Here is a 24,586-nt window from a genome sequence, read left to right as displayed (position 1 = left end):
CTGAGTGTTGTTAACTTAGAGGTCAAGGAGAGGAGGGCAGAGCTGGGAAGAACATCCAAGTCTCTGCTTAGAAGTTGTGTTTTTTGTGGAAGACAACCAGTTGATGAACTCGGACATAAAAATGTGAAAATGTGGTTCCTGATTTAGTCCAAAAGCAAGCTTTTATCAGGCAGCTACACTTGTTTCATATGTTTATATCAGCTTTTGTCAGTCAACAATATTTGTCTCACATGCTTTTATCAGCCAGCTACATTTGTCTCACATGCTTTTATTAGCCAGCTTTTTATCAGCCAGCTACATTTGTCTCACATGCTTTTATTAGCCAGCTTTTTATCAGCCAGCTACATTTGTCTCACATGCTTATATCAGCCAGCTACATTTCTCACATGCTTTTTTCAGCCAGTTTTATATCAGCCAGCTACATTTCTCTCACATGCTTTTATCAACTTTTATCAGTTAGCTACACTTGTCTCATCTGCGTGGAAGACCTCTTTTACTTTTGCAACTGAACATTTTTAAAATTTAGTTGTAAGAGAGACAGAGAGAGAGAGAGAGAGAGAGAGAATTTTGAAAAAAAAAAAAAAAAAAAAGCTTGGTTTAAACCATTGGTTTATAGCCACCAACCCTGTATATACATTTACAAGGTTTGGCATTACACCCTCCCCTCCAAAAAGTTGCAGTTATTTTTTTCTGTTGTAAAAAAGTACATTGTTGGTACAATAATCCCTCATAAATGTAGCAAAAGTGCTTTGATTAATAATGACGTTGACATTATCATTATCTCATGATTGTTAATTTAACATATGGAGAGGCTGAAGTATTTAACAGAGTAATTTGAACCAAGAGATAATCTTCAACTACCGGTATATATTCATCATTATTATATTTTTCGTTTCTAGTAATTTAGTGGTAACCCTCCCTTTCTCCCTCTTCTTTATCATTCTCTCTCTCTGGGGGTCATACCTATGCTGCCAAGGATAGGCTAAGTTAGGTTAGTTTAGGATAGGTTAGGTTAAAAAGTTAGGTTAGAAGAATAGGGTAGGTTAGGTTAAGTTAGGATGTAAAACTGGGGTACATAAATATGCTCCCTTTGACTGCATTCATACCTGTACATGCAGACAGAACAGATATTTTCTTAAAATCTTACAAATGCTGCTCCAGATACAATACTGTCATTACTTATTTGCAGTGGAGAGTTTCAATTTCTTAATAGATTGGCCTGATACATCTGATTATTTCCTCCCCAAGTTTCAGCCTTTTGAATGACGCTTGATTTAGTGCCAGGAGTTTTAAATGAAGATGTAAACCACAGTCAGAGGCCAGTGTGTCAAGTCGTGAGGTATGAGCTGTCAGTGACGAGCGTCACTCTCATTTGTATTTATTTACTAATTTTTTCCTGCAGAGTAGTTAGTGAGATTCCCTAATTAGTGCATCATTTTATGTATATAGGCTATAATGGAGCTTAAGATATTGTTACAACCCACATAAGTGCTAACATTTGCCTTATATACTGGTGTGGTGTCAGCCAGCACAAACAATTGCTATCACAATTTCCGCGCCCTCCGTCGGGCAGCGTCACCGTTCCAGGAGTTATACTTTTTCCACAGAGACTCGTGCGACTGTTCCCTCTTATCTTTCTCTATACTCTTTGGTAGTAATATAATCAAGTGGAAAGGACTCCCTATGCTGAGAGGACTGTTTTTCCCGACTCAGTGCATGTCAGTGTTTGGTGACATGTTTCTGTAGTGGTCTATGGGTATGGTTGCTTGTTCCTTGTACACTGGGGTGTTTTGGGTGTTGGAGGTGAAGGCCATGTGGGTCTTGGAAGTTGAGGTTTATAATTAAGTGATACTGTTAAGAATTTTGTACAGCTGACAGGTGTCTGTGAATTGATAAAGTGTGCAATCCCTTGGTTATTATGCATTATTGGTATCAAGCCTAGAGTGTGACTGTGCGATAACATATGCACAGAACTTTTGGGATTTATCCTAATTAGTACCTGGCACCCCATTCATAAACCAAATCTTCCATTTAATAGCAATTTATACCCACTAAATACATTCATACTGCTATGGCAAGTATCAGAAACACACATAGATATAGTTGGGTTCATAGGAAGTGATGAAAAGGTCACAATGAGAAAAAAAAAACATACCACAGAGAGACATGATATGTGCTTGAGGTATGGGGTTCTGAGGCTAGTGGGAGGAAAGACAGAGGTCTCCACCACCTGAAATTAACTCCCTGAGTTGTGTCTGGTTTGAATCCTTCAGAGCCATCAGAAAGCACGCATACTGCATCATCATTGTCAGCAGAAACCAGCTCAAGTGCGCAGTAACAATGTTTTTACCCGAAAAATGCGCAATAATGGCAGGAGTGTAAATTTTCACTTGCAGTGATAACAAAAACTGCGGTAACCAAGAGATCAGTGTAGGGACAAAGGCCTTCCAGTTTTGTTTTCTTTGTACTAATTCTGACACTGATTTCATGGTTGGGGACAGATCAAGCATTCATAAAGTAGTGCCTCAGTATCCCCAGGGGGTATCCAAATGTGTTCTTGGGGGTATCCAAGAAGGAGATCTTAAAAGTGTATGGTAACTGCAAATCACTGGCATCCATACCCATTAAGCTCTTGTTTCTTTTTAGAGGAAACTGAATGTGGGAGAAGTAACAATATTAAGAGGGGTGGCTTGGAACTGAACCTGGTGTATCGGGGCCAATAAAGTTCAAGAATCATTAGGACAGATGAATATACAGCCCTACACAATAATCCTCATTACATGGTGGTAATGTGTTAAAAAATTATCACAAGCTTTTCCATATAACTGTTACTGTAAACTAGGGGAAACCTGCTGATCAGCTCAACAGGTAACAATGGATGTTTAATGGGTACCGTAAAACACACTAACTTCGGACACTTTTCATGTGTTCTAATGAATAACTCTGTGTAAAATGGTGCAGTTTTATCCCTGTTGGTGTCCTGTGGTAGCCAGGGACAGTACCTACTGAGTCCATATAATAAAAAAAATTAGCCACGCTAAACTCGTGTGTTTATTTTTCATTTTCAAGTGTCAGAAGTTAGGAACAAATTTCCTAACTTCGGACAGCTCTTCCAAACTTCAGACATCCAAGTATTTGCCCTTTAAACATGAGAAAGTTTAATAGCACCTGTCTCTGGACACACTGGCCAAACTTCAGACACTTTAAAAGTTTTTAAAAAAATCTCAAAAAAAATATTGTGCACTCATGGCCCAAGTTATACAAATATAAAGAGAAATATCCAAAAGTATCTTCTTTTTTGAGCTCATAATTTGAGATCACATTAAGATGCATCATATCACATTGTAGAGAGGTATTCTGGCCATAAATATAACTAAGAACTCTTCAGAAACTTTTTCAGACGAAAAAAATATATAAAAATGCATTGCATACATTCCAAACTGTAAGGGGAACTGATCTCTTTTTCCTAAACAAAACTTCACGTAATTATCAAGTAGATACCTCACTGACTCAACAAATGCATAATTAAATAACATAATATGATGTTAAACACTTCTTACTGGTTCTGATGACACCCACACACCCACTAACATGCACACAAATCAACACACATGCACACACAGGCACATGTTATGACAGCACTATGGAATGTATTAACGAGCTACACACTTTGGTCTTAAACACACACACATACATAGATACATACATACATACAAACACACCCCACACACACACACACACACACACACACACACACACACACACACACACACACTTTCCTAATAGGCCTGTGCTTATAAAACACACACACACACACACACACACACACACACACACACACACACACACACACACACACACTTTCCTAATAGGCCTGTGCTTGTAAAACACACACACACACACACACACACACACCTATAGTCTGTATTTTTCCAGTAATTTGTCTGTCCGAATTTAGGATTTTTTTCTGAAAAATACAGAGATATTCATTAAAACAGTCATAGCAAGATTATGCATGTATATATTTTAAAACAGTTTACTGCCCAGTACTTACAACACTTTTCCACATATAATCGTACTAATCATGTTCTTACAAATGAAACTGTTTGTTCTGTGTGAACAAAGTTTTGCAGGGTTAGAAATTGTTGATTTTTTTCCATTTGATTCATAAACTTTTTTCCACTCACACATATTCAAGCTAGTTTAATAGGACTTATACGTAATAAGCTTTAAGATTACCATACCTACCCATATCATTATTTTTTGCAAATATCGCACTCTTTCCCAGTAAACTTCAATTATTACATTTTTTCGCAAAATGTCCGAAATTTGGGTGCTGTCCGAAGTTACGGTGTTTTACGGTATTTTACCTATATATATACTATACGATATTATCATGAACTTAATTGCAAAATAGAAAAAAAAAATTGCACAATGACATTTTGTACTACAAAACAGACATCACTGCACCTGTTGAAAAATTTAATGTATTTTATAATCCTGATTTTGTGTGTAGGGTGGAATGGTGAAACCATGAAGGGACTGTCAAGTGTGAAAGGATTGACCTTGCTGTGGTGTCTCAAGTGTTTGGAGGATTTTGTTATTTAGGGGACATGTTATGTGCTAGAGGTGGAGCTGGAGCCAGCTCTGTGGCTAGGAGAAAGTTCTGGGAGCTGTTACCTCTCCTAACACTGAGAGGGTTCTCCCTCTGCTTTAACCCCTTAACCGCGGGGCGTCACTTTCGTGATGCTTGGGAGCAAGGGATCATACCGCGGGGTGTCACTTTTGCGATTCTGTGTTATTTTGAATTCCCCCAGGCTTTCAAGTGGTAGCTTGTATCATCTATCAGTACTGCCAATGTCCAACTCCTAATCTCATCTGTACTCCCATCCACTGTTGACAATTTAGCCATTTCTCCCCGTTCTTGACTCCCCTCCCTACCTTCCCTCCATTACCCTCTCCTCTCGCCTGACCGGCTGTGCTACACTAAGTAAATCTTCCCTGGAATTTTCCACTGATTTCATCCATTGAAATAAGCTCTATGCCCTATTCTTATACCAAGTAATATATACCAAAAAGAAATAAGGTAAGTGAGAGTGCCATACACCTGGAATTGGCTAATTATCACCTGACAACACCTCACATGCACTCGTTCGCTAATTTTCGCTGTTTATTTCCCCTTGAAATGTGCCGTATAATCTATTCTCGTACTAAAAATATATATAAGGAGGGAAGGGAGAAGCCTAAGTGATATTTACATTCACCTGGAACTACCTAATTTATAATGTATTGTCTAGATTTCCTGCCAATCATTTCACTGCTATATATTAGCAGCTGTCAAGAGGCTGATGTTGGCAGTAATGCATTTCCCTAGGTAGGTCACCCCAGCCCACCTCTATCAGTTCACTGTCATCTTCCAAGGTGAAGGTCCGTCTGTTTGCTCCTGCTAACTTCGGCCACTTTTTAGCCCCATGCAAAGGGCCCTGTGACCTTTACCCCCTACTAAACCTCATGTGGAAAGAGGTAAAGGGCTGACAATTGAAAGAGAGTGACTACGATCTTTCTGTTGAGTAAAACAGTGCAAGTGGAATTGTAAATAATGTGTAAACAGCAAGTAAAGCAATGAATGTAAATATAAGTGAACAGTGGAAAATAGTTTTATAACTTACTTAAAGTGACAGTGCATAAAACAGTGTAAATAAACTAGAAATGTAAATAATGTAAATAAAATAGAGATCGTAAATAGAAATGTAAATGAGTAGTATTATAAGAATACGAGTATATATACCGGGAGTAATGAAAATGAAAGTTTCACTCTAGCATGTATGAATACTGTGAGTTATGAGAGTGAAGGTGAAAGTGACATTCACTCTCAATGCTAGTATACAGGACGAGAAAGTGAATGCTACGTATTTTACTGAAAGAAATTGAATCCCTACAGTGACAATAAACTACTATTACTGAAAGAAACTTATGGATAAAGACTATAGATATATATAAGTGTAATATAGTAATAGAAATGTAAACTGTGAGTGTTTTTATGAATAATAAATGACAACACCAGCGGCGAACTAATGCAAGTGGGAAGGTCATATGCCCTCGTAATTTTCATTGCTTTCACAGTGTTTTTTTTTTTTTGGAATATGGATTCCAAACTATTTGAGAATCATAGAATAGTGTTTCTAGTGATAATATCAGGCTGTGGTAATCATATTACGGGTTGTCGGGATGTGTAAAGTGGAGACTTCGTTACCCAACTTCAGAGGTCTCCACAAGTTCTATGGTACTCGACGAAGGCTCAACAAACACCCCAGGAGAAAGCTGAAGGTATGTGCCATAAGCATATGTGATTTTAATATTCTAGGACTAATAACTGATTTTTGGCAAATATTTTTAGAAAGTCTGTCGGAGGGCGAATATGCCCGCAGGTGCCTCAAGAAGAAGCAAATCAAGCCAGCGGTTAAAGGTTTAAGGGTTCGACTTCCGTGGAAAGTTTTAGGAGTGTAATGCTGTATGGCAGTGAAACCTGGGCAGAAGAGGAAGAGGATATTCACAGGCTCAAACATACAGAAATTGTAATGACTAGATGGATGTGCAGAGAGTCTTTGAATGCGAGGCCCAGAGGGATGAGGATTTTGGCTGAAGAATAATATTTAGAGGAAGGACGGGACTTGAATGTGTTATTGTTGTGATAAGTTGAGGTAGATTGAGATGGTCTGGGCATGCCGAGAGGATGGAAGGTGGCAAATGGATGTGGAAGGTGAGGTGCATGAACTTCAGGGTAAGACTGCAAGAGGTAGACCAAAAAATATGACCTAGGATGAGGTCACGGAGTGCGACCAAAGGGGTAAAGGACTGAACAGGGAGACTGCCAGAGACTGAGCAGCATGGAGAGTTGCCATTAGGTGGTCAAGGCCTATAAGATTAATGGTACTCTACTGACTTCCACTTACCCTAGAAGGTGATGAAGGGTTGGGTATGGAGAAGATAAAAAGATATCATAATACTGAGGAGTTAAATAAGTCATGTGAAAATAAATGTGCTACAGCACTTACCCTGGTATGCAGCAAAGGGTTGTGTACGAGGTGGTGGTGCACCGGGACGAGAGGGTGTGGCATGGACGGACTCAAACTTATCAGAGTCACTGCTGCTTGTATGCACCTCAGGCACACCCTCCACCAGGGTAGCTGTCAGGTCCTTACGCCCAGATGACTGCAGGGAAATGAAGGGTATGTTACAGCATTTTGTTATCTTAGTCATATAATGAGAGGGACAAAGAGGGAATGTCTTTAAGTCTACTCTCATTATTCGCAGGGTCTGCCATTGGCAGGTTCGCATATAATAAATAAAAATAATTATAATTTGGCTTTAAGCCAGGTATCCCCGAAGGGCTAAGGCGTTGCCCCTGGGTAGAGGACTTTTGGACTGAAGCGTGTAGCATTTTATGACCGGATGCCCTTCCTGATGTCTACCAATGACCCTTGGGTGGATTCCATCCGCCGACCCTTCGGTCAGAGCGGAGCGCTCTAACCCACTGAGCCACGGCTGCTATATATATTAGAGGATTTTTCTGTGAAATTATATTTAAAATTCACAGGAAGAGATTTCCTGCTTTCCTACAACAGCATCTATTCCTAGTGGTCCAAAAGTAATTTTTTTGCAGGTTTTCTGTGAGAAACATTGTCAAATACACTTAAACTGTGTAGTTACCCTGTATAGGTATGTGGCGTTCTGCACAAGGCATCAACATTCTACAGCACTCAGTATTTCACAACACAAATCTCCCAGTCTTTTCTTGCAATGAGAGCTTGCTAGTCACTGGCTCCAAGGGTAGTACCCATTATTATCTGCCTCCACGTCTTCTTTCTCTTTATCCTATTGGCTGTTCAAAAAGGGGACCCAAACACATGTCAATGCGACAAATTATTAACCCAGCACGACATTGGCACTTTTCATTGGAAAGTATAACAACTTTTATTACCATATAGGCTCATACACACCAAATTATCTTAAATCTGGTCAAAATTTGTGCTTAATATAACTATCCATCCATCCATCATCCAATCCTACATTGCCCCATGAGGAGCGTAGGAGCCCGGGACTAGGCAGTTGGTCCCGACATTTAAGATGAGAGTGACCAGCCTCACTCATCCCCGAGTGGCATTACATGAGCAATCAACCCACCCCTTGGATATAAACCTTCACCGGCTCAATCTGATTGGAGCGCAATAATTACCCACTAAACCATCAGGCGCCAAAATTTGGTTATATGGTTACCACCCAGCATAGTAAATGGTTTCCTGGTGCACAGGAAACCATTTGGCTTGTCACTCAGTGTAGAGTCACCCACAGGCTGAAGGAAGTGGAAAGAATGAAGGAAAGAAAGACAGAAGATTAAGCTATTAATAAAAAATCAATTTCCAGTGCTAAAATGCACTAAACCAAGCAGATATTTCCCCTTCACATCATCAACATGCCTTGACAGACTTCTGTTTTGCATAAATAATGATTTACAGGAAAAATAGATGAATTTGCATTGCAAATCAATATTCATTCAAAACAAATCTGTCACATTGTCAAGCTAGAGGCAAAATACTTACGTTTTCATAAACTTCCTCTGAATCCTGATTTTATATTTCCAGTTTAAAGTGGTAGGCAGTGGTGACCATCATCCACTCACTTGATGTAGTGCTGCCTACTCCTTCCTTAGCCTTTATCATTCTTTTTCTGTGCCCACCCTCCTCCCTTCCTATTTCTTCCATCTTTCCTGTCACTTCTTATTGCTTTTCCTTCCTTTACAGGTGGCTTTACATTGAGTGACAAGTGAAATGGTTTCCTGTAAGCCAAGAAACCATTTACAACGCTAGGTGGTAATGATATAACCAAACCATACGTTCTCCTGACAAGTCACCAAGTGGGTTGGTGGGGGGTTAGTGCCCCTCCCCGTAAAACAAATAACTCAAAGTCAAAAGACCACCCCTTGCGGGATTATGGCGTCTGGCAATAGATAGACAGATAGAAATTAAACAAATATTTTACCAGATTTAAGTTAACTAGGTGTGTATGAACCTATATAGCAATAAAAATTATAATCTATCTATCTATCTACTGCCAGACGCCTCAATCCCTTATACAGGGTGGCCATAAACAAATCGCCTCCACGTCACCCTGTCCCCCACCATTTCACTGCCCTGCTCCCAGCTCACACCTTCCTCTCTCATATACAATACTTCTCCACTCCATCCCTCCATCTCATCCTTGGCCTTCCCCTCCCTCTCTCCCCCTCGACCTCACTCACATACACTCTCCTCATCAGTCTCTCACTCTCCATTCTCTCCACATGGCCAAACCACCTCCATGTGTTCCTCCTAACGCTTCCTATCACATCCACATCCATACCACAATGCTCCTTCACATCCTCATTTGTCAGTGTCTCTCCATGTGACTCCACAGGCTCCTCTCAAATAACTCATTTCCACTGCTCTCACTCTTTCCAAGTAAAGGTGCCAATTTGGTAAATGACCACTGATTTGGAATTTCATCGCATCCATCACAGGCCACCATGCTCATTCCCTCTCAGTTCACCTCAAGGGTTGTGCATCCGCGTATGTTCTGCTTGTTATCATGTCTTCGTTGATCAACTTCATTCTTTATCCCTGTGAAAAATGGGTCCTAAGTATGCTGCTCATGGTGCATCTGCTGCTACGAAGCCTAAGCAGCAGAAGAAAGTGATGTCACTGGAAGATACAGTGAAACTGCTGAAGGTGGTGCATGAGGGGCAGTTGTTCAAGAATGTTGGGCAATAATTTGGTGTGAACGAGAGCATGGTGCATTACACCATCACATGGGAGCGTACAGTAACTGTACCCAGAAAAGCTTGTATATCATCCTGTACTGTCTTTTTAGGATGTATTAATGTGTGATAATCTGCATTACTGGTTTCATAGTGGGTCCTCCATAGTAGTGGGAATATTCAAAACAGTGAAACCAGTGATTTCTCCTGAAGGTACAGATTATTCGTGGGTTTCACCTATTTGCGGGGGAGGGGGCGGTCTGGTACGTAACCCCAGTGAATAGCAGGGGTCAACTGTAGTATCAGCAGTACCATTGTAATTGTATTCTATGGAACATAAAGAGGGATGTCATTACAGGTACTCCTCAACTTGTGTAATTAATTGGTTCCTGAAGCTCTATTCTAAGTTGAATTTTTATGTAGGCCTAAGTCCGTATTCAATCCTGGAGTTGCATATCTTTAACCAACACTCAATAACTATTCAGTAATCACTATTTTTGTGTGGCAGACATAAGGAAACATACTCTCAAAGATTTTACTTTATTTATGCACGAAAGTAAAAAAATATGTGAAGTGGAAGAAACTGGCAGCCAACAATTCTTACACTGTCTGTCACCCTCGCTGACACCATCAGTGGATTAGTGCATCATCATGGTAACATGCCTACAGCTGTTGCACTTGTACTTGGCGTCCATTTTAAAATGGTCTATCTATCTATCTATATATCTAGGCTGCTTCCCCCAAGGAAAGAAAGGTAGCCGAGAAAGGACGACACCCCCCCCATTTACGCATCCATTCATACACATTCATTCCCATTTTAGCCCCAAAGGGGAGAACGGACAGATCCTCACCGCACCACACCGCACAAGGGTCAACTGCGCAATGCAAACAGTAACATCCGCAGCAGGGCCTGACAGCAGAGCTGGTTTACCCCTGCCACATCATAACAGACCCATCCCCTTACCCATACCTGACCTGACTAGTTGATCAGACCAAATGCGGGAGAATATCCCCTCAGGGCTGCGTCATCACTTATTCATTCACAATTTCTCTCCATTTATTTCTGTTACACACAGCCACTCTTCCTTGCTCAACAGACATCCCTCTCGCATCCAGCGCTCTCTTCACACTGTGCATCCATCCTATTCATGGTCTTCCTCTCAGCCTTACACCTCTCACATCAGATCTAGTTATCTTTTTCACCAATCGCTCATTATCCATTCTCTCCATATATCCAAACCATCGCAACACCCTCTGCTCAACTCTACCAGCCATCTCCCGAACAACTCCAGTTCTCCTTCACACTTCATCATTTCGCACTTGATCTATACCCGTCACTCCACACATACTCCTCAGACACCTCATCTCCATTACATTCAAACTTTTCCTCTCTGCTACACCCATATTCCATGTTTCAGCCCCATATAACGCAGTCGGTACCACAACACCCTCATACAGCCTTCTCTTTACATCCATTTTAAGCGAACGACATCTAAACACTTTTTTCATTCCTCCCAGCACCTTTCCTACTTCATTTACTCTAAACTTCACTTCTGCATCTATTCTTCCATCCACAGCACCATGTGACTCTAAATATTTAAAACACTCTACCTCCTCAAGCAACTCGCCATTCAAAATTATATTCATCCCCCTACCATCTACCAACCTCGTACACTTCATCACTTTACTCTTATTCTCATTTACTTTCAATTTCCTCCTTTAACAAACCCTTCCAAACTCCTCTACCAACTGTCTCAATCTCTCCTCTGAATCAGCCACCAGTGCAGTATCATCTGCAAACAGCAGCTGCTTCAGATTCCACTCTCCACCATCAACATTCACCAGACTCAGACCTCCAGCTAAAACTCTTGCATTCACCTCCCTTACAACACCATCCATGTAAATATTAAACAACCAAGGCGACATCACACATCCCTGTCACAGCCCCACTCTCACGGGAAACCAATCACTCACAGCATTTCCCACTCTTACACATGCTCTACTATTTATATAAAAACTTTTCACCCCTTTTTGTAACCTACCATCAAGTCTATACAATCTTGAAACAGTCCACAAAGCCTCCCTATCAATTCTATCATACTATCTATCTATCTATCTATTGCCAGACGCCATAATCCCGTACGGGGTGGCCATTTGACTCTGAGTTACTTGTTTTACAGGAAGGGGAACTAACCCTCCACAAACCCACTTGACACGTAGGGAGCACGTATGGTTTGGTTATATGGTTACCACCCAGCGTTGTAAATGGTTTCTTGGCTTACAGGAAACCATTTGGCTTGTCACTCAATGTAAAGCCACCTGTAATGGAAAGAAAAGCATTAAGTAGTGACAGGAAAGATGGGAGAAATAGGAAGAGAGGAGGGCAGGCACAGAAAAAGAATGATAAAGGCTACGGAAGAAGTAGGCAGCACTACATCAAGTGAGTGGATGATGGTCGCCACCACCTACCACCACGCTTTCTCTAAATCCATGAAAGCCCAAAACACATCCCTGCCTTTCGCTAAATACTTTTCACACACTTGTCTCACAACAAACACCTGATCCACGCATCCCCTCCCTCTCCTAAAGCCACACTGCTCATCACCAATCACTCCCTCTGTACCCTCTCTAACTCTCATAATTAACACTCTACCATAAACCTTACCTACAACACTCAACAGACTTATACCCCTAAAGCTAGTACATTCATACTTATCAACCTTGCCTTTATACAACAGGACCACACAAGCACTTGCCCAGTCAATTGGTACCATACCTTTCACAAAGCACACATTCAACAATCTTACTAACCAGTCAACAATAGTCACTCCACCACCCTTCAGGCAGAATACGTATTGTATACAGTATTTTTAATGTTGAAATTAGTTTTAACGTATCTCCAAAAATCACAAATTGACTTGAGGAGTACCTATATTAGTTTATTTATCATCATCACACTCCTACACTATGGGGGACAAAGAGGGACTCTTATTATGAGATTATTCAGAATCACATTCCTATACTACTGGGGACAGAGGGCATGTTATTATAAGTTTCATCAAAATCATCACACTCCAATACCACAGGTGACAAAGAGTTGATGTTATCATCAGTTCCTTCATACCAGTAATTATCATAATCAGGTGTGTGTAGAATATTTACAGAAGAAATATATGCAGCATGTGATGTGGTGTGTGGAAGGAAGAGAAGACGGAGGGGGGTGCAAGGAACAGCGTGGTGGAATGAAGAGGTGAAACAGGCTGTGGCTCAAAAGAAGAAAGCATACAATGAATGGATGAGAAATAGGGGCGTGGAAGAGGTTGAGAGGCGGAAGAGAGAGTTATATGTAGAAAGGAAGAGAGAGGTGAAAAGATTAGTAAGAGAGAGTAAGAAGAGAGTGGATGAGGAATTTGGAAGAAATTTGAGTGTAAAGTGGAGGGACTGTAAGAAAATGTTCTGGAGAGAGGTGAAAAGAATAAGACAGGGTGGACGTGAAGTTAGCAGGGGAGTGAAAGATAAAAATGGTAGATTACTAGTGGAGAAGGGAGAAAAAGTGAGCAGATGGAGAGAACACTTTAAGGAATTGTTGAACGTAGAGGATGGAAGTAATGCGAGTATAAGTGGCTGGGGAATGGCTGGGAGAAGGAGGGAGTTGAGAAGACAGGAAGAAATCAGTAGGATAGAAGTTGTGGAAGCAATGAAGAAAGTTAAATCGGGGAAAGCCCCAGGAATTGATGGAGTGTGTGGTGAAATGCTGAAGCATGGGGGAGAGATAGTAGTAGAATGGATGTGGAAGATGTGCAGATTGGCCTGGGAGGAAGGTAGAGTCCCAGAGGATTGGAAGTCAGGTATAATTATTCCCTTGTACAAAGGAAAAGGGGAAAAAGAAGTGTGTGGTAACCATAGGGGCATTTGTCTTCTTAGTATAATAGGAAAAGTGTATGGTAGGATACTTATTGACAGAGTTAGAGAAAGAACAGAGAAATTAGTTGGAGAAGAACACGGAGGCTTTAGGAAGGGAAGAGGTTGTGTAGATCAGATATTCATTCTCAGATCTTTAGTGGAAAAGTTTCTAGAGAAGGGAAAGAAGTTGTATGCAGCATTCATGGATTTGGAGAAAGCATATGACAGGGTGGATAGACAAGGATTGTGGAAAGTATTAAGAATATATGGAGTAGATGGAAAGTTGTTGAATGCTGTGAAGAGTATGTACGATGGTGCGAAGGCTGCAGTGCGTGTGGATGGTGATCTAAGTGAATTTTTCTCTTTGAAGGTTGGGTTGAAACAGGGATGTGTCATGTCTCCATGGTTGTTCAATCTGTACATGGATGGGGTAATAAAAGAGGTACAAGGTAGGGTAGTGGATGTTGGAGTGGCCATGGTGAGAGAGGATAGTGTTTGGAAACTCCCTGTACTGTTGTTTGCAGATGATACTGTGTTGTTGAGTGAAGACGAAGGAGAGCTGCAAGGCTTGGTGGATGAGTTTGGGAGAGTGTGTAAGAAACGGAATCTAAAGGTGAATGTAGGGAAGAGTAAAGTGATGGTCTTTGAGAGAGGTGAAGTCAGTGAATGTACAGCGAGGTTGGATGGTGAGGAATTGGAAAGCGTGAGTACGTTTAAGTACTTGGGTAGTGTGATGAGTAAGGATGGAGGTTTGGAGGGTGAAGTCCTTGAAAGGGTACAGCAGGGAAGAAAGGTTGCTGGTTCCTTGAATGCAGTGATAAGAAACAGGGAAGTGAGCATGGAAGTGAAAAAGTTACTACATGACAGTATTGTGATACCAACTCTAACGTACGGAAGTGAAGCTTGGACGTTGTTGGAAGGACACAAGTCAAGAGTGAGAGCAGTGGAAATGAGTTATTTAAGAGGAGCCTGTGGAGTCACATGGAGAGACAGGCTGACGAATGAGGATATAAAGGAGCGTTGTGGTGTTGATGTGGATGTGATAGGAAGCGTTATGAGGAACACACTGAGGTGGTTTGGCCATGTGGAGAGGATGGAGGGTGAAAGACTGACGAAGAGAGTGTATGTGAGTGAGGTGGAGGGGGAAAGAGGGAGGGGGAGGCCGAGGATGAGATGGAGGGATGGGGTGGAGAGGTATATGAGAGAGGGGGGTGTGAGCTGGGAGCAGGGGAGTGAAATGGCGGGGGACAGGGCGACTTGGAGGCGATTTGTTTGTGGCCACCCCAAACGGGATTGAGGCGTCTGGCAATAGATAGATAGATAGACCCTAAACAACTCAGGGCAAACAGATGTTGTTATCAGTTTCATCATAATCATCATCTTATTTCCAGCTGATGAAAGGGGGGTGTAGAATTCAGATATTAAATATGGGCATTGTATTTTCCGGTAACTTCTAGCCCTTCCAACGAGTATGTCTAAATTCTATTGTTGCTATCCCAAGAACTCACTCGATGCAGTGCTGTTCTTGGGTGACTGCCCTTTCCACTCTCCTTTCCTTCCTTCCTCTTCTGTCTTTCTTTCTTTCATTCTTTCCTCTCTCTTCTGCCTGTAGGTGACTTTACACTTAATCTTCCATCTTTCTTTCCATCATTCTTTCCTCTTCCTTCTGTCTACAGGTGACTCTACATTAAGTGACAAGCCAAGTGGTTTGCTGTACACCAGGAAACCATTTACTATGCTGGGTGGCAACCATATAACCAAATTATGGTGCCTGGTGGTTTAGTGGGTAATTAATGTGCTCCAAATGGATTGAACTGGGTTTATATTCAAGGGGTGGTTGGGGTTTACTGCTCACGTAATGCCACCCGGATGAGTGAGGTTGGTCACTCTCGTCTTAAATATCAGGACCAACTTGCCTAGTCCCAGGCTCCTACACTCCTCATGATGCAAAACATGATTGGATGACGGATGGATGGCTATCTTATTTCACTTAGCTTAAGAATGGTTTTCCATAATGAAAAATTTCATGAAAGCAATAGAAGGTATCTAACCTGTGTAGTTCAAAAAGGTCAGTCTGATGGAATAATAACCCCAATGGAAAAGTGACCTACCTTATCAATCCTAACCTAACCTCAGGTTTTATATCAGTAAACTCTCCGTTGGCGCATTATCTGGCACACAACATGATCCATTACAGCAAATGGTTGAATTAATAAAATTCCCTGGGAAGCCTAAAAATCAAAATCTGAACCATTTGTCTAATCACCCAAACACAATTCTTGGCAACATTACACATAACTTGGATTTCTGGTTCATTACAGATGGTTTCATTTTGTTCTAATCTCTTACTTTTAAGACCTATTCTTTTATAATTTCAAGCTCAATATTCAATAAACTGCACTGTACTGTAAGCTGGAAGACTAAATTCAGTGCCATGAGTCTCACCACCAAAGCACTGTTTTTGATGTTGCCAAATTTGGCAGTCTCTCCTATCCTGGAGTTTACCTTACTGCACATGGCTTTCAAGTTTCTCTCTAACTTGTAACCTGCATATCCCAGACTCTTGTTTCCTCCTCATGCTCAGTATTAAATATGCATACATTTCACACTGTTTTCTCCTTGTGTATAGTATCTGGTTGCAAAACACGTTACCCCCTCCCTTCCCCCGGCAAGGGCTGCTGCTCGCTTACCCGAATGCCTTATAACAGACATGTTGTCAAGATACAGCTCTGTTTATGATGGAGTTCTGCACCTCTGTAGTCATCCCTGTGTTTATGATTGTCCTGCAACCAACCACATGGGATTTATCAACAAATTCTCCTGCCACTCTCTGGTCAATATACTCTCCCTAAAGTCTTCTGTTTTATTTCTGTCATCTCTCTCCCCTCACACTTGGGTAGGTCTACTTATCCTCCTCCTGTCTGCCTTGTTAACATTCCTCGCCCTACCTAACTCTGCCTCCAGGAGTTGGGTGTACAGTGTGCATACAGTGTACAGTACAATGACATTTTATCATGCTTGTTATAGTATTTATAGGTGTTGTTCTATTTCTGAACAGTTATACAGAAGAGCTATAAGGTTTTACAGAGGGTTTGATCTCCTTAGTTTTGGGGTGGTAGTTGGTGGCAACCATCATCCACACTTGATGTAGTGCTGCCCCTTTCTTCCTTTACCTATATCATTCTTTTTTTGTCTACTGGCCTCTCTTCCTATTTTCCCCATCTTTCCTGTCACTTTTTATTACTCTTCTTTCCTTTTCAGGTGGCTTTATGTCGAATGGCAGGCTTAATGGTTTCCTGTATGCCAGGAAACCATTTGCAACACTGGGTGATAACCATATAACCAACCCATACATGTTCCCTGTGTCAACAAGTGAGTTGGCAGAGGGTTTGTGCCCCTCCCCGTAAAACAACTAAAACACAAACAGCCACCCCTAAGGGGATTATAGCATCTGCCTATAGACAGAGAGAATGACTAACTCAATTCCTCTAATCAAACTACAGGCATATTACACACTACACTTCCTAGCATTAAAAAAAAAAAAAAAAAAAAAAAAAAAAAAAAGGCCCCTCCAAGGAAGGAATCACACCAGCCACAAGTGGATACATCTCTAGCGCAGCTTGGAATATGACCTTGACCTATTTTCACCAATTTTGAACTTGTTGGAGATTTTTATCCTTACTACACACCTGTATAATTCTGTGATGATACCTTGAGCGGTTGCAAAGTTATCGTGGTACTGTAACAGACATGCAGACCTTGACCTACTTTCACCAATATTGAACAAGTAGGAGATTTTCATCCCTACTATGCACTTGTAAAGTTTTGTGATGATATCTTGAGCATTTGCGAAGTTATCGTGCTAACAGACACACGGACAAACAGACAAACTGAAAACAATCTGCAGCAGATTTTCATCCCTACTATAAACCTGCAAAATTTTGTTTTGATATCATGAGCAGTTGTGAAGTTACTGTGGTAACAGACACACAGACCTTGACCTACTTTCACCAATTTCGAACTTGTGATCTATTTTTTTCCCTAATACACACCTATTAAGTTTTGTGATGATATCCTGAGCCGACTCCATACCTTCTTTACCCCTGCACAGTTGTTGACCTTATACATAGGTTTCATTTGCCTCTGTGTAGAGTACAACTCTCATATGTGGGGAGGCTCCCCACATACAGGTCTTCCCAGTAGGGTGGAGTCAAAGGCTTTTCATCTCATTAACTCTCCTCCTCTTACCGGCTCTCTTCAACCTCCGTCTCTTTGCTGCACTGTTGCATCTTTATCTCTTTTCTACTGCCATTTTAATGGTCACTGTTCTTCTGGACCGTCTGCTTGCATCCCTCCACCTCTACGATGGGTGCGTGCTAGCAACAAACTCTCATCCCTTTTCTGTCCAACTCTCTAATGCAAATGTTAACTGTTACTTCCAGTCCTTCATTTATGAAACAGGTCAACTCTGGAACTGTCTCCCTCTGTCTGTACTTCCTACTTCCTATGATCTCCAGTCTTTCAAACACAGTGTGTCCAGGCATCTCGAAATGAATGGATCTTGAATTTGGCTCTCTTTTGTATTGTTTTTGTTTTTTTCTTGGAAGGAATAGTTTGTGGCCTCCTGACCTTTGGTTCCTTCTTCCTTACGTTAAAAAAAAAAGTTGCAAAGTTATCATGCTAACAGATACACACACACACAGACAAATTGAAAACATCACCTGCTTTGCTATCGCAGCTGGTAAAAAAAAAGGCACCTCAACACCAAGACACGAAGACCCCAGGGGAAAGGGGGAACATAACATCCCCCATCACCTGCCCCTCTCCTGGTAACGACAAAGAGAGGTGTCTGGAACCACTGTCTGACTTGCTTCTTCTTCATTTCTGTAACAAACACAGCCTTTCATCTAACTTTCTCTCTGCTGAACACCACCTCTCTTCCTCTAAACCTCACCTTTGCTTCGTCACAGAGACTCACCTATGCGAATGATAGCAAACCACACATATGATTTATCTAGACTTGGGTTAATTAACAACAACATGGTCAGATTTCTATATGACTGTATTCACTGCTGGATAAATCACATGTGTGGATGTTAACTGCAATTTAATCATGAGCAGTACTCCATCCATCCATTCATCATCCACTCCCATGTTGCCCCATGAGGAGCATAGGAGCCCAGGGCTAGGCAAGTTGGTCCTGACGTTTAAAATGAGAGTGACCAGCCTCACTCATCCCTGAGTGGCATTACCTGAGCAATACACCCCAACCACCCCTTGGATATAAATCTTCACCGGATCAATTCGCCTGGAGTGCCATAATTACCCACTAAACCACCAGGCACCATAATTTGGTTATATGGTTATCACCCAGCATAGTAAATGGTTTCCTGGTGTACAGGAAACCATTTGGCTTGTTACTCAGTGTAGAGTCACCTGTAGGCAGAAGGAGACACAAATAATGAAGGAAAAAATGACGGAAGAGGAAGGAATGAAAGAAGGAAGGAGGAAAGGAAAGGACAGACACCCGAACAGTACTACATCAAGTGAGTGTATGGTGAGTGCCCCTACATACACTATACATTTTATTCTTGCTACCCCTAATTGAATTCATTCATCTTAGGATAAAGTTTCTGAACCAGAGGGATTAACTCTCACAAGCTGTATAAAATCACAGGTATTTTCATGAATAAAATGAATGTCCAAGGGCTGAAAGGGTTAAGTACACTCATGAAAAAAATACAGTCTAAGAGTAATATTCTCACTGGTTCATGAGGCTCCCCAGCACCTCCCTCATACCATATTTTTCCTGTGTATGGGATATTAATATTGCTGTCTATGTTATTCAACCAATCCACACAGGTATCCTACAAATAACATACATGATAACAGCTTAGCATAGCAAACAAAAATTATCACTATGGAAGAGATTTTAAAACTTTCAATACCATACATGGGAGTAGCAAGACACAGCAAACAAATTATATCACCAAGGATGATGTCTCAGAAAACCTAATAAGCTGATCAGAACAGATACCTCACTCACCGTCCTAGAGCCCTCCTCCGAAATGACAACTCGTATGCGGTCATGGTTTGGGGTGGGTGGGGGGTCGAGGCTAGTCCTTGTGATGGTCATGTTCAGTGTGGACCTGGGCTGCATGACCCCTCGCGATGGCTCCACTGCGTAGCATCTTGGGTTGTTGCACAGGACTGAATGCAACAAATGTATCATCATCATCATCATCGCCATCACCATTATCATCACTTCCTCATAACCACTACCACCATCATCACCACCACCAAAACCACCATCAACATCTCATCCTAACCACTACTATCACCACCACCACCACTGTCATCTCCAATTCACTGGAAAAAAAAAAAAAAAAAAAAAAAAAGCCTAACTTAAATTCTATGATGTGTACAGGCACAATGCTAATGTTATGTCATACAATTTTAAGTAAAACATGCTTCTGATTCATGACTGATGGGCTTAGTCTAATGCTATCTATCTAACTATTGCCAGACGCCTTAATCCTGTAAGGGGTGATCACAAACAAATCGCTTTCATGTTACCCTATCAGCTGCCATTTCAATGTCCTCCCCCCAGCTCATACATCCCTCTCGCATATACCTCTCCTCTCCATTCCCTCCATCTCATCCTCAGCCTCCCCCTCCCTGTCCCCCCCCTCCATCTCACTCACACAGTCTCCTCATTAATCTCTAGTGCTCCATCCTCTCCACATGGCCAAACCACCTCAATGTATTTCTCCTAGCACTTTCCGTCACATCCACATCCACATCACAATGCTCCATCACTTCCTCAATTGTCAGTCTGCCTCTCCATATAACAAAAGTAATTAATTAAATATAAAAAAAGCAATCTTTCTAACTTCATAAAAATTAATAATGAAATTACTGAAAACTGTTAACTGGTAAATTCATCAGTAATATAGCAATGAAGCAACTATGTGAAGAAAAAGGTGTTAATTCACTAGAAACTTCATAATGAAAACTTTAACTGAAGAAAACATAGTAACTAATCAGCATCTTAATAATGAAACAACTTGAAGTGAAGACAGTCACAGAGAAGCCCTTCAATATGATGGGGCATACTTCCACTTAATAGGCATTGGAGAGAAGTGAAGGAACTAGGTATACCACCTATTATCCCTTTCAATACATAAGGACTCTCCCAAGCCAAATAAAACAAGCAGTGCCAGGAACAACAAACCATTTTCAAGTATGTGAGCAGGAGAATGGAGGTAAAGAGACTGGTAAAGGAGAGTAAGAAGAAAGTGGATGAAGAGTTTGGGAGGAATCTGTGTGTGAAATGGAGGGAGAGTAAGAAATTGTTTTGGAAGGAGGCAAAGAAAGTAAGGCAGTGTGAAAGGGGAAATAGTAGGGGGGTGAAAGATAGGAATAATAGATTGTTAGTAGAAGTGAGAGAAATTGAGGAGATGGAAGGAGCACTTTGAGGATTTGTTGAATGTAGAGAGTGAGAGCAGTGAGAGTATAAGTGGTTGGGGAATGGCTGGGAGAAGAAGAGATGAGAGGAGGGAGGAAGAGATCAGTAGGGCGGAAGTAGTGGAAGCGAAGAAGATTAAGTTGGGAAAGGCCCCAGGAATTGATGGAGTGTTTGGTGAAATGCTTAGGTATGGGGGTGAGATTGTTGTGGAGTGGATATGGAAGTTGTGTAGAATGGCTTGGGAAGAGGGAAGGGTTCCAGAGGACTGGAAATCAGGTATAATTGTTCCTTTATACAAAGGAAAAGGGGACAGAGAAGTATGTGGTAACCATAGAGGTATTTGCCTTCTTAGTGTGACTGGTAAAATATATGGTAGAATACTCATTGATAGGGTTAGGCATATGACAGAGGAGCTAGTTGGAGAAGAACAAGGGGGATTTAGGAAGGGAAAAGGGTGTGTAGATCAGATATTTGTTCTAAGATGTTTAGTGGAAAAGTATCTAGAGAAGGGAAGGAAAGTGTATGCTGCCTTCATGGACTTGGAGAAAGCTTATGACAGAATAGATAGGCAAGGTATGTGGAAGGTATTAAGAACATATGAAGTGGAGGGGAAATTGTTGAGTGCTGTGAAGAGTATGTACGAGGGAGCTAGGGCTACGGTGCGAGTGGATGGTGAGCTGAGTGAGTTCTTTGATCTCAATGTGGGACTGAAACAGGGTTGTGTGATGTCTCCATGGCTGTTTAATATATACATGGATGAGGTTGTAAAGGAGGTGCAAGGTAGGGCAGTGGATGTGTGGGTGGCTCTAATGAATGAGGGTGAGATTTGGAAGATTCCGGTGTTACTGTTTGCTGATGATACAGTATTGTTGAGTGAAGATGAATGGGAGTTGCAAGGTTTGGTGAATGAATTTGGGACAGTGTGTAGGAGGAGGAATCTGAAAGTTAATGTAAACAAAAGTAAAGTTATGGTGTTTGAGAGGAATGAAGTCACAGAGTGTGCAGAGAGGTTGGATGGTGAGGATATGGAGAATGTGAGTGCATTCAAGTACTTGGGTAGTGTTATGAGTAAGGATGGAACTTTGGGGGATGAAGTGCATGAAAGGGTACAGCAGGGAAGGAAGGTTGTTGGTACAGTATGGAAGTTAAGAAGTCACTGCATGATAGTATTGTGATCCCTACCCTGACGTATGGAAGCGAGGCGTGGACCTTGCAAGAGGGGAACAAGTCAAGAGTGAGAGCAGTGGAAATGAGTTACTTGAGGAGCATGTGGAGTGACGTGAAGGGACAGGTTGACAAATGAAGAAGTGAAGGAACGTTGTGGGGTGGATGTGGGTGTGGTTGAGAAGATTAGGAGAAATACACTGAGGTGGTTTGGACATGTGAAGAGAATGGAGAATGAAAGACTGACTAAGAGGGTGTATGTCGGTGAGGTGGAGGGAGGGAGAGGGAGGGGTAGACCAAGGATGAGGTGGAGGGATGGAGTTGAGAGGGATATGAGGGAGGGGGGGTGAGTTGGGGGGAGGGTAGTCAAATGGTGGGTGACAGATCGACTTGGAGGCGTTTTGTCTACGGCCACCCTTTGTGGGATTAGGGCGTCGGGCTATAGATAGATAGACAGATTTTCAAGTTATAGCCCTCTGTAAATCCGTGACCTTGAGTATGACCTTTCATGGTCACTCAAGGTCAAAAGGTCTTGGTGCAAATGAAAGCCCATTTGGGAGCTCCTTTATGCTGATATTCGTAAATATCACTACCTTCAACCGGTTTCAAGTTATAGCATTCTGAAAATCTGTAACCTTGATTTTGACACTTCAGGGTCACTCGATTTGCCTCCAAAATTAAATCACTTTCTTTTGGGAGCAGCGCCCACGCATCATAAAAGTTTCATGTATGTCAATCGGCCGTTTTTTCATAACATTGCTAACAAACAAACTCAACCAAAAACAATACCTCACCAGAATCATCTAATCGTGGCTACGAGTAGACAAAAATATATATTCATCACAGTGCATGAGGTCATACTGAAACAACTTCAAATAAAGAAAAAGTGTAAATCCATCTGCGTGCTTAATCTATCTATCTATTGCCAGATGCCTCAATCCCGTTTGGGGTGGTCACAAACAAATCGCCTCCAAGTCGCCCTGTCCCCTGCCATTTCACTGCCCTGCTCCCAACTCACACCCCCCTCAATCATATACCTCTCCACTCCATCCCTCCATCTCACCCTCGGCCCCCCCTCCCTCTCCTACCCTCCACCTCACTCACATACACTCTCTTCATCAGTCTCTCACCCTCCATCCTCTCCACATGACCAAACCACCTCAGTGTGTTCCTCATAACGCTTCCTATCACATCTACATCAACACCACAACGCTCCTTTATATCCTCATTTGTCAGCCTGTCTCTCCATGTGACTCCACAGGCTCCTCTTAAATAACTCATTTCCACTGCTCTCACTCTTGACTTGTGTCCTTCCAACAACGTACAAGCTTCACTTCCATATGTTAGAGTTGGTATCACAATAAAGTCATGAATAACTTTTTCACTTCCATGCTCACTTCCTTGTTTCTCATCACTGCTTTCAAGGAACCAGAAACCTTTCTTCCTTGTTGTACCCTTTCAAGCACTTCACCCTCTAAACTTCCATCCTTACTCATCACACTACCCAAGTACTTGAATGTCCTCACATTTTCCATTTCCTCACCATCCAACCTCACTGTACATTCACTGACTTCACCTCTCTCAAAGACCATCACTAAACTCTTCCCTACATTCACCTTTAGATTTCGTTTCTTACACACTCTCCGAAACTCATTCACCAAGCCATGCAGCTCCCCTTCGTTTTCACTCAACAACACAGTATCGTCTGCAAACAACAGTACAGGGAGTTTCCAAACACTACTCTCTCTCACCAGGGCCACTCCAACATCCACTACCCTACCTTGTACCTCTTTTATTACCCCATCCATGTACAGATTGAACAACCATGGAGATATGACACATCCCTATTTTAACCCAACCTTCAAAGAGAAAAATTCACTCAGTTCACCATCCACACGCACTGCAGCCTTAGCACCATCATACATACTAATCACAGCATTCAACAACTTCCCATCTACTCCATATATTCTTAATACTTTCCACAATCCTTGTCTATCCACCCTGTCATATGCTTTCTCCAAATCCATGAAGGCCGCATACAACTTCTTTCCCTGCTCTAAAATCTTTTCCACTAAAGATCTATGAATGAATATCTGATCTACACAACTTCTTCCCTTCCTAAAGCCTCCCTGTTCTTCAACTAATTCCTCTGTTATTTCCTTAACTCTGTCAATAAGTATTCTACCATACACTTTTCCTATTACACAAAGAACACAAATGCCCCTATGATTACCACACACTTCTTTTTTCGCTTTTCC

At 41.6% G+C, this 24,586-nt stretch overlaps 1 protein-coding gene across 2 annotated transcripts in view; it reads right to left on the bottom strand.

The window, feature by feature from the left end:
• The window catches only part of LOC145403813 (motile sperm domain-containing protein 1), a 109,412-nt gene that overhangs the window by 55,204 nt on the left and 29,622 nt on the right, over positions 1-24,586 (bottom strand). The window contains exons 3-4 of one of the 2 annotated variants that reach the window (XM_080275492.1): positions 19,734-19,906; positions 7,056-7,212 (exon numbers count right to left, since the gene is read on the bottom strand). In XM_080275492.1, the coding sequence (XP_080131618.1) occupies positions 7,056-7,212; positions 19,734-19,906 (330 nt within the window). The remainder of the gene's footprint in view (positions 1-7,055; positions 7,213-19,733; positions 19,907-24,586) is intronic. The other variant, XM_080275493.1, reaches the window with a different exon arrangement.

This window comes from Coenobita brevimanus, chromosome 61 (genome assembly GCF_032717465.1).
Source record: "Coenobita brevimanus isolate Jiangsu-jjx chromosome 61, ASM3271746v2, whole genome shotgun sequence".
Lineage (NCBI taxonomy): Eukaryota > Metazoa > Arthropoda > Malacostraca > Decapoda > Coenobitidae > Coenobita > Coenobita brevimanus.
This window is presented reverse-complemented; position numbering and strand designations above follow the sequence as displayed.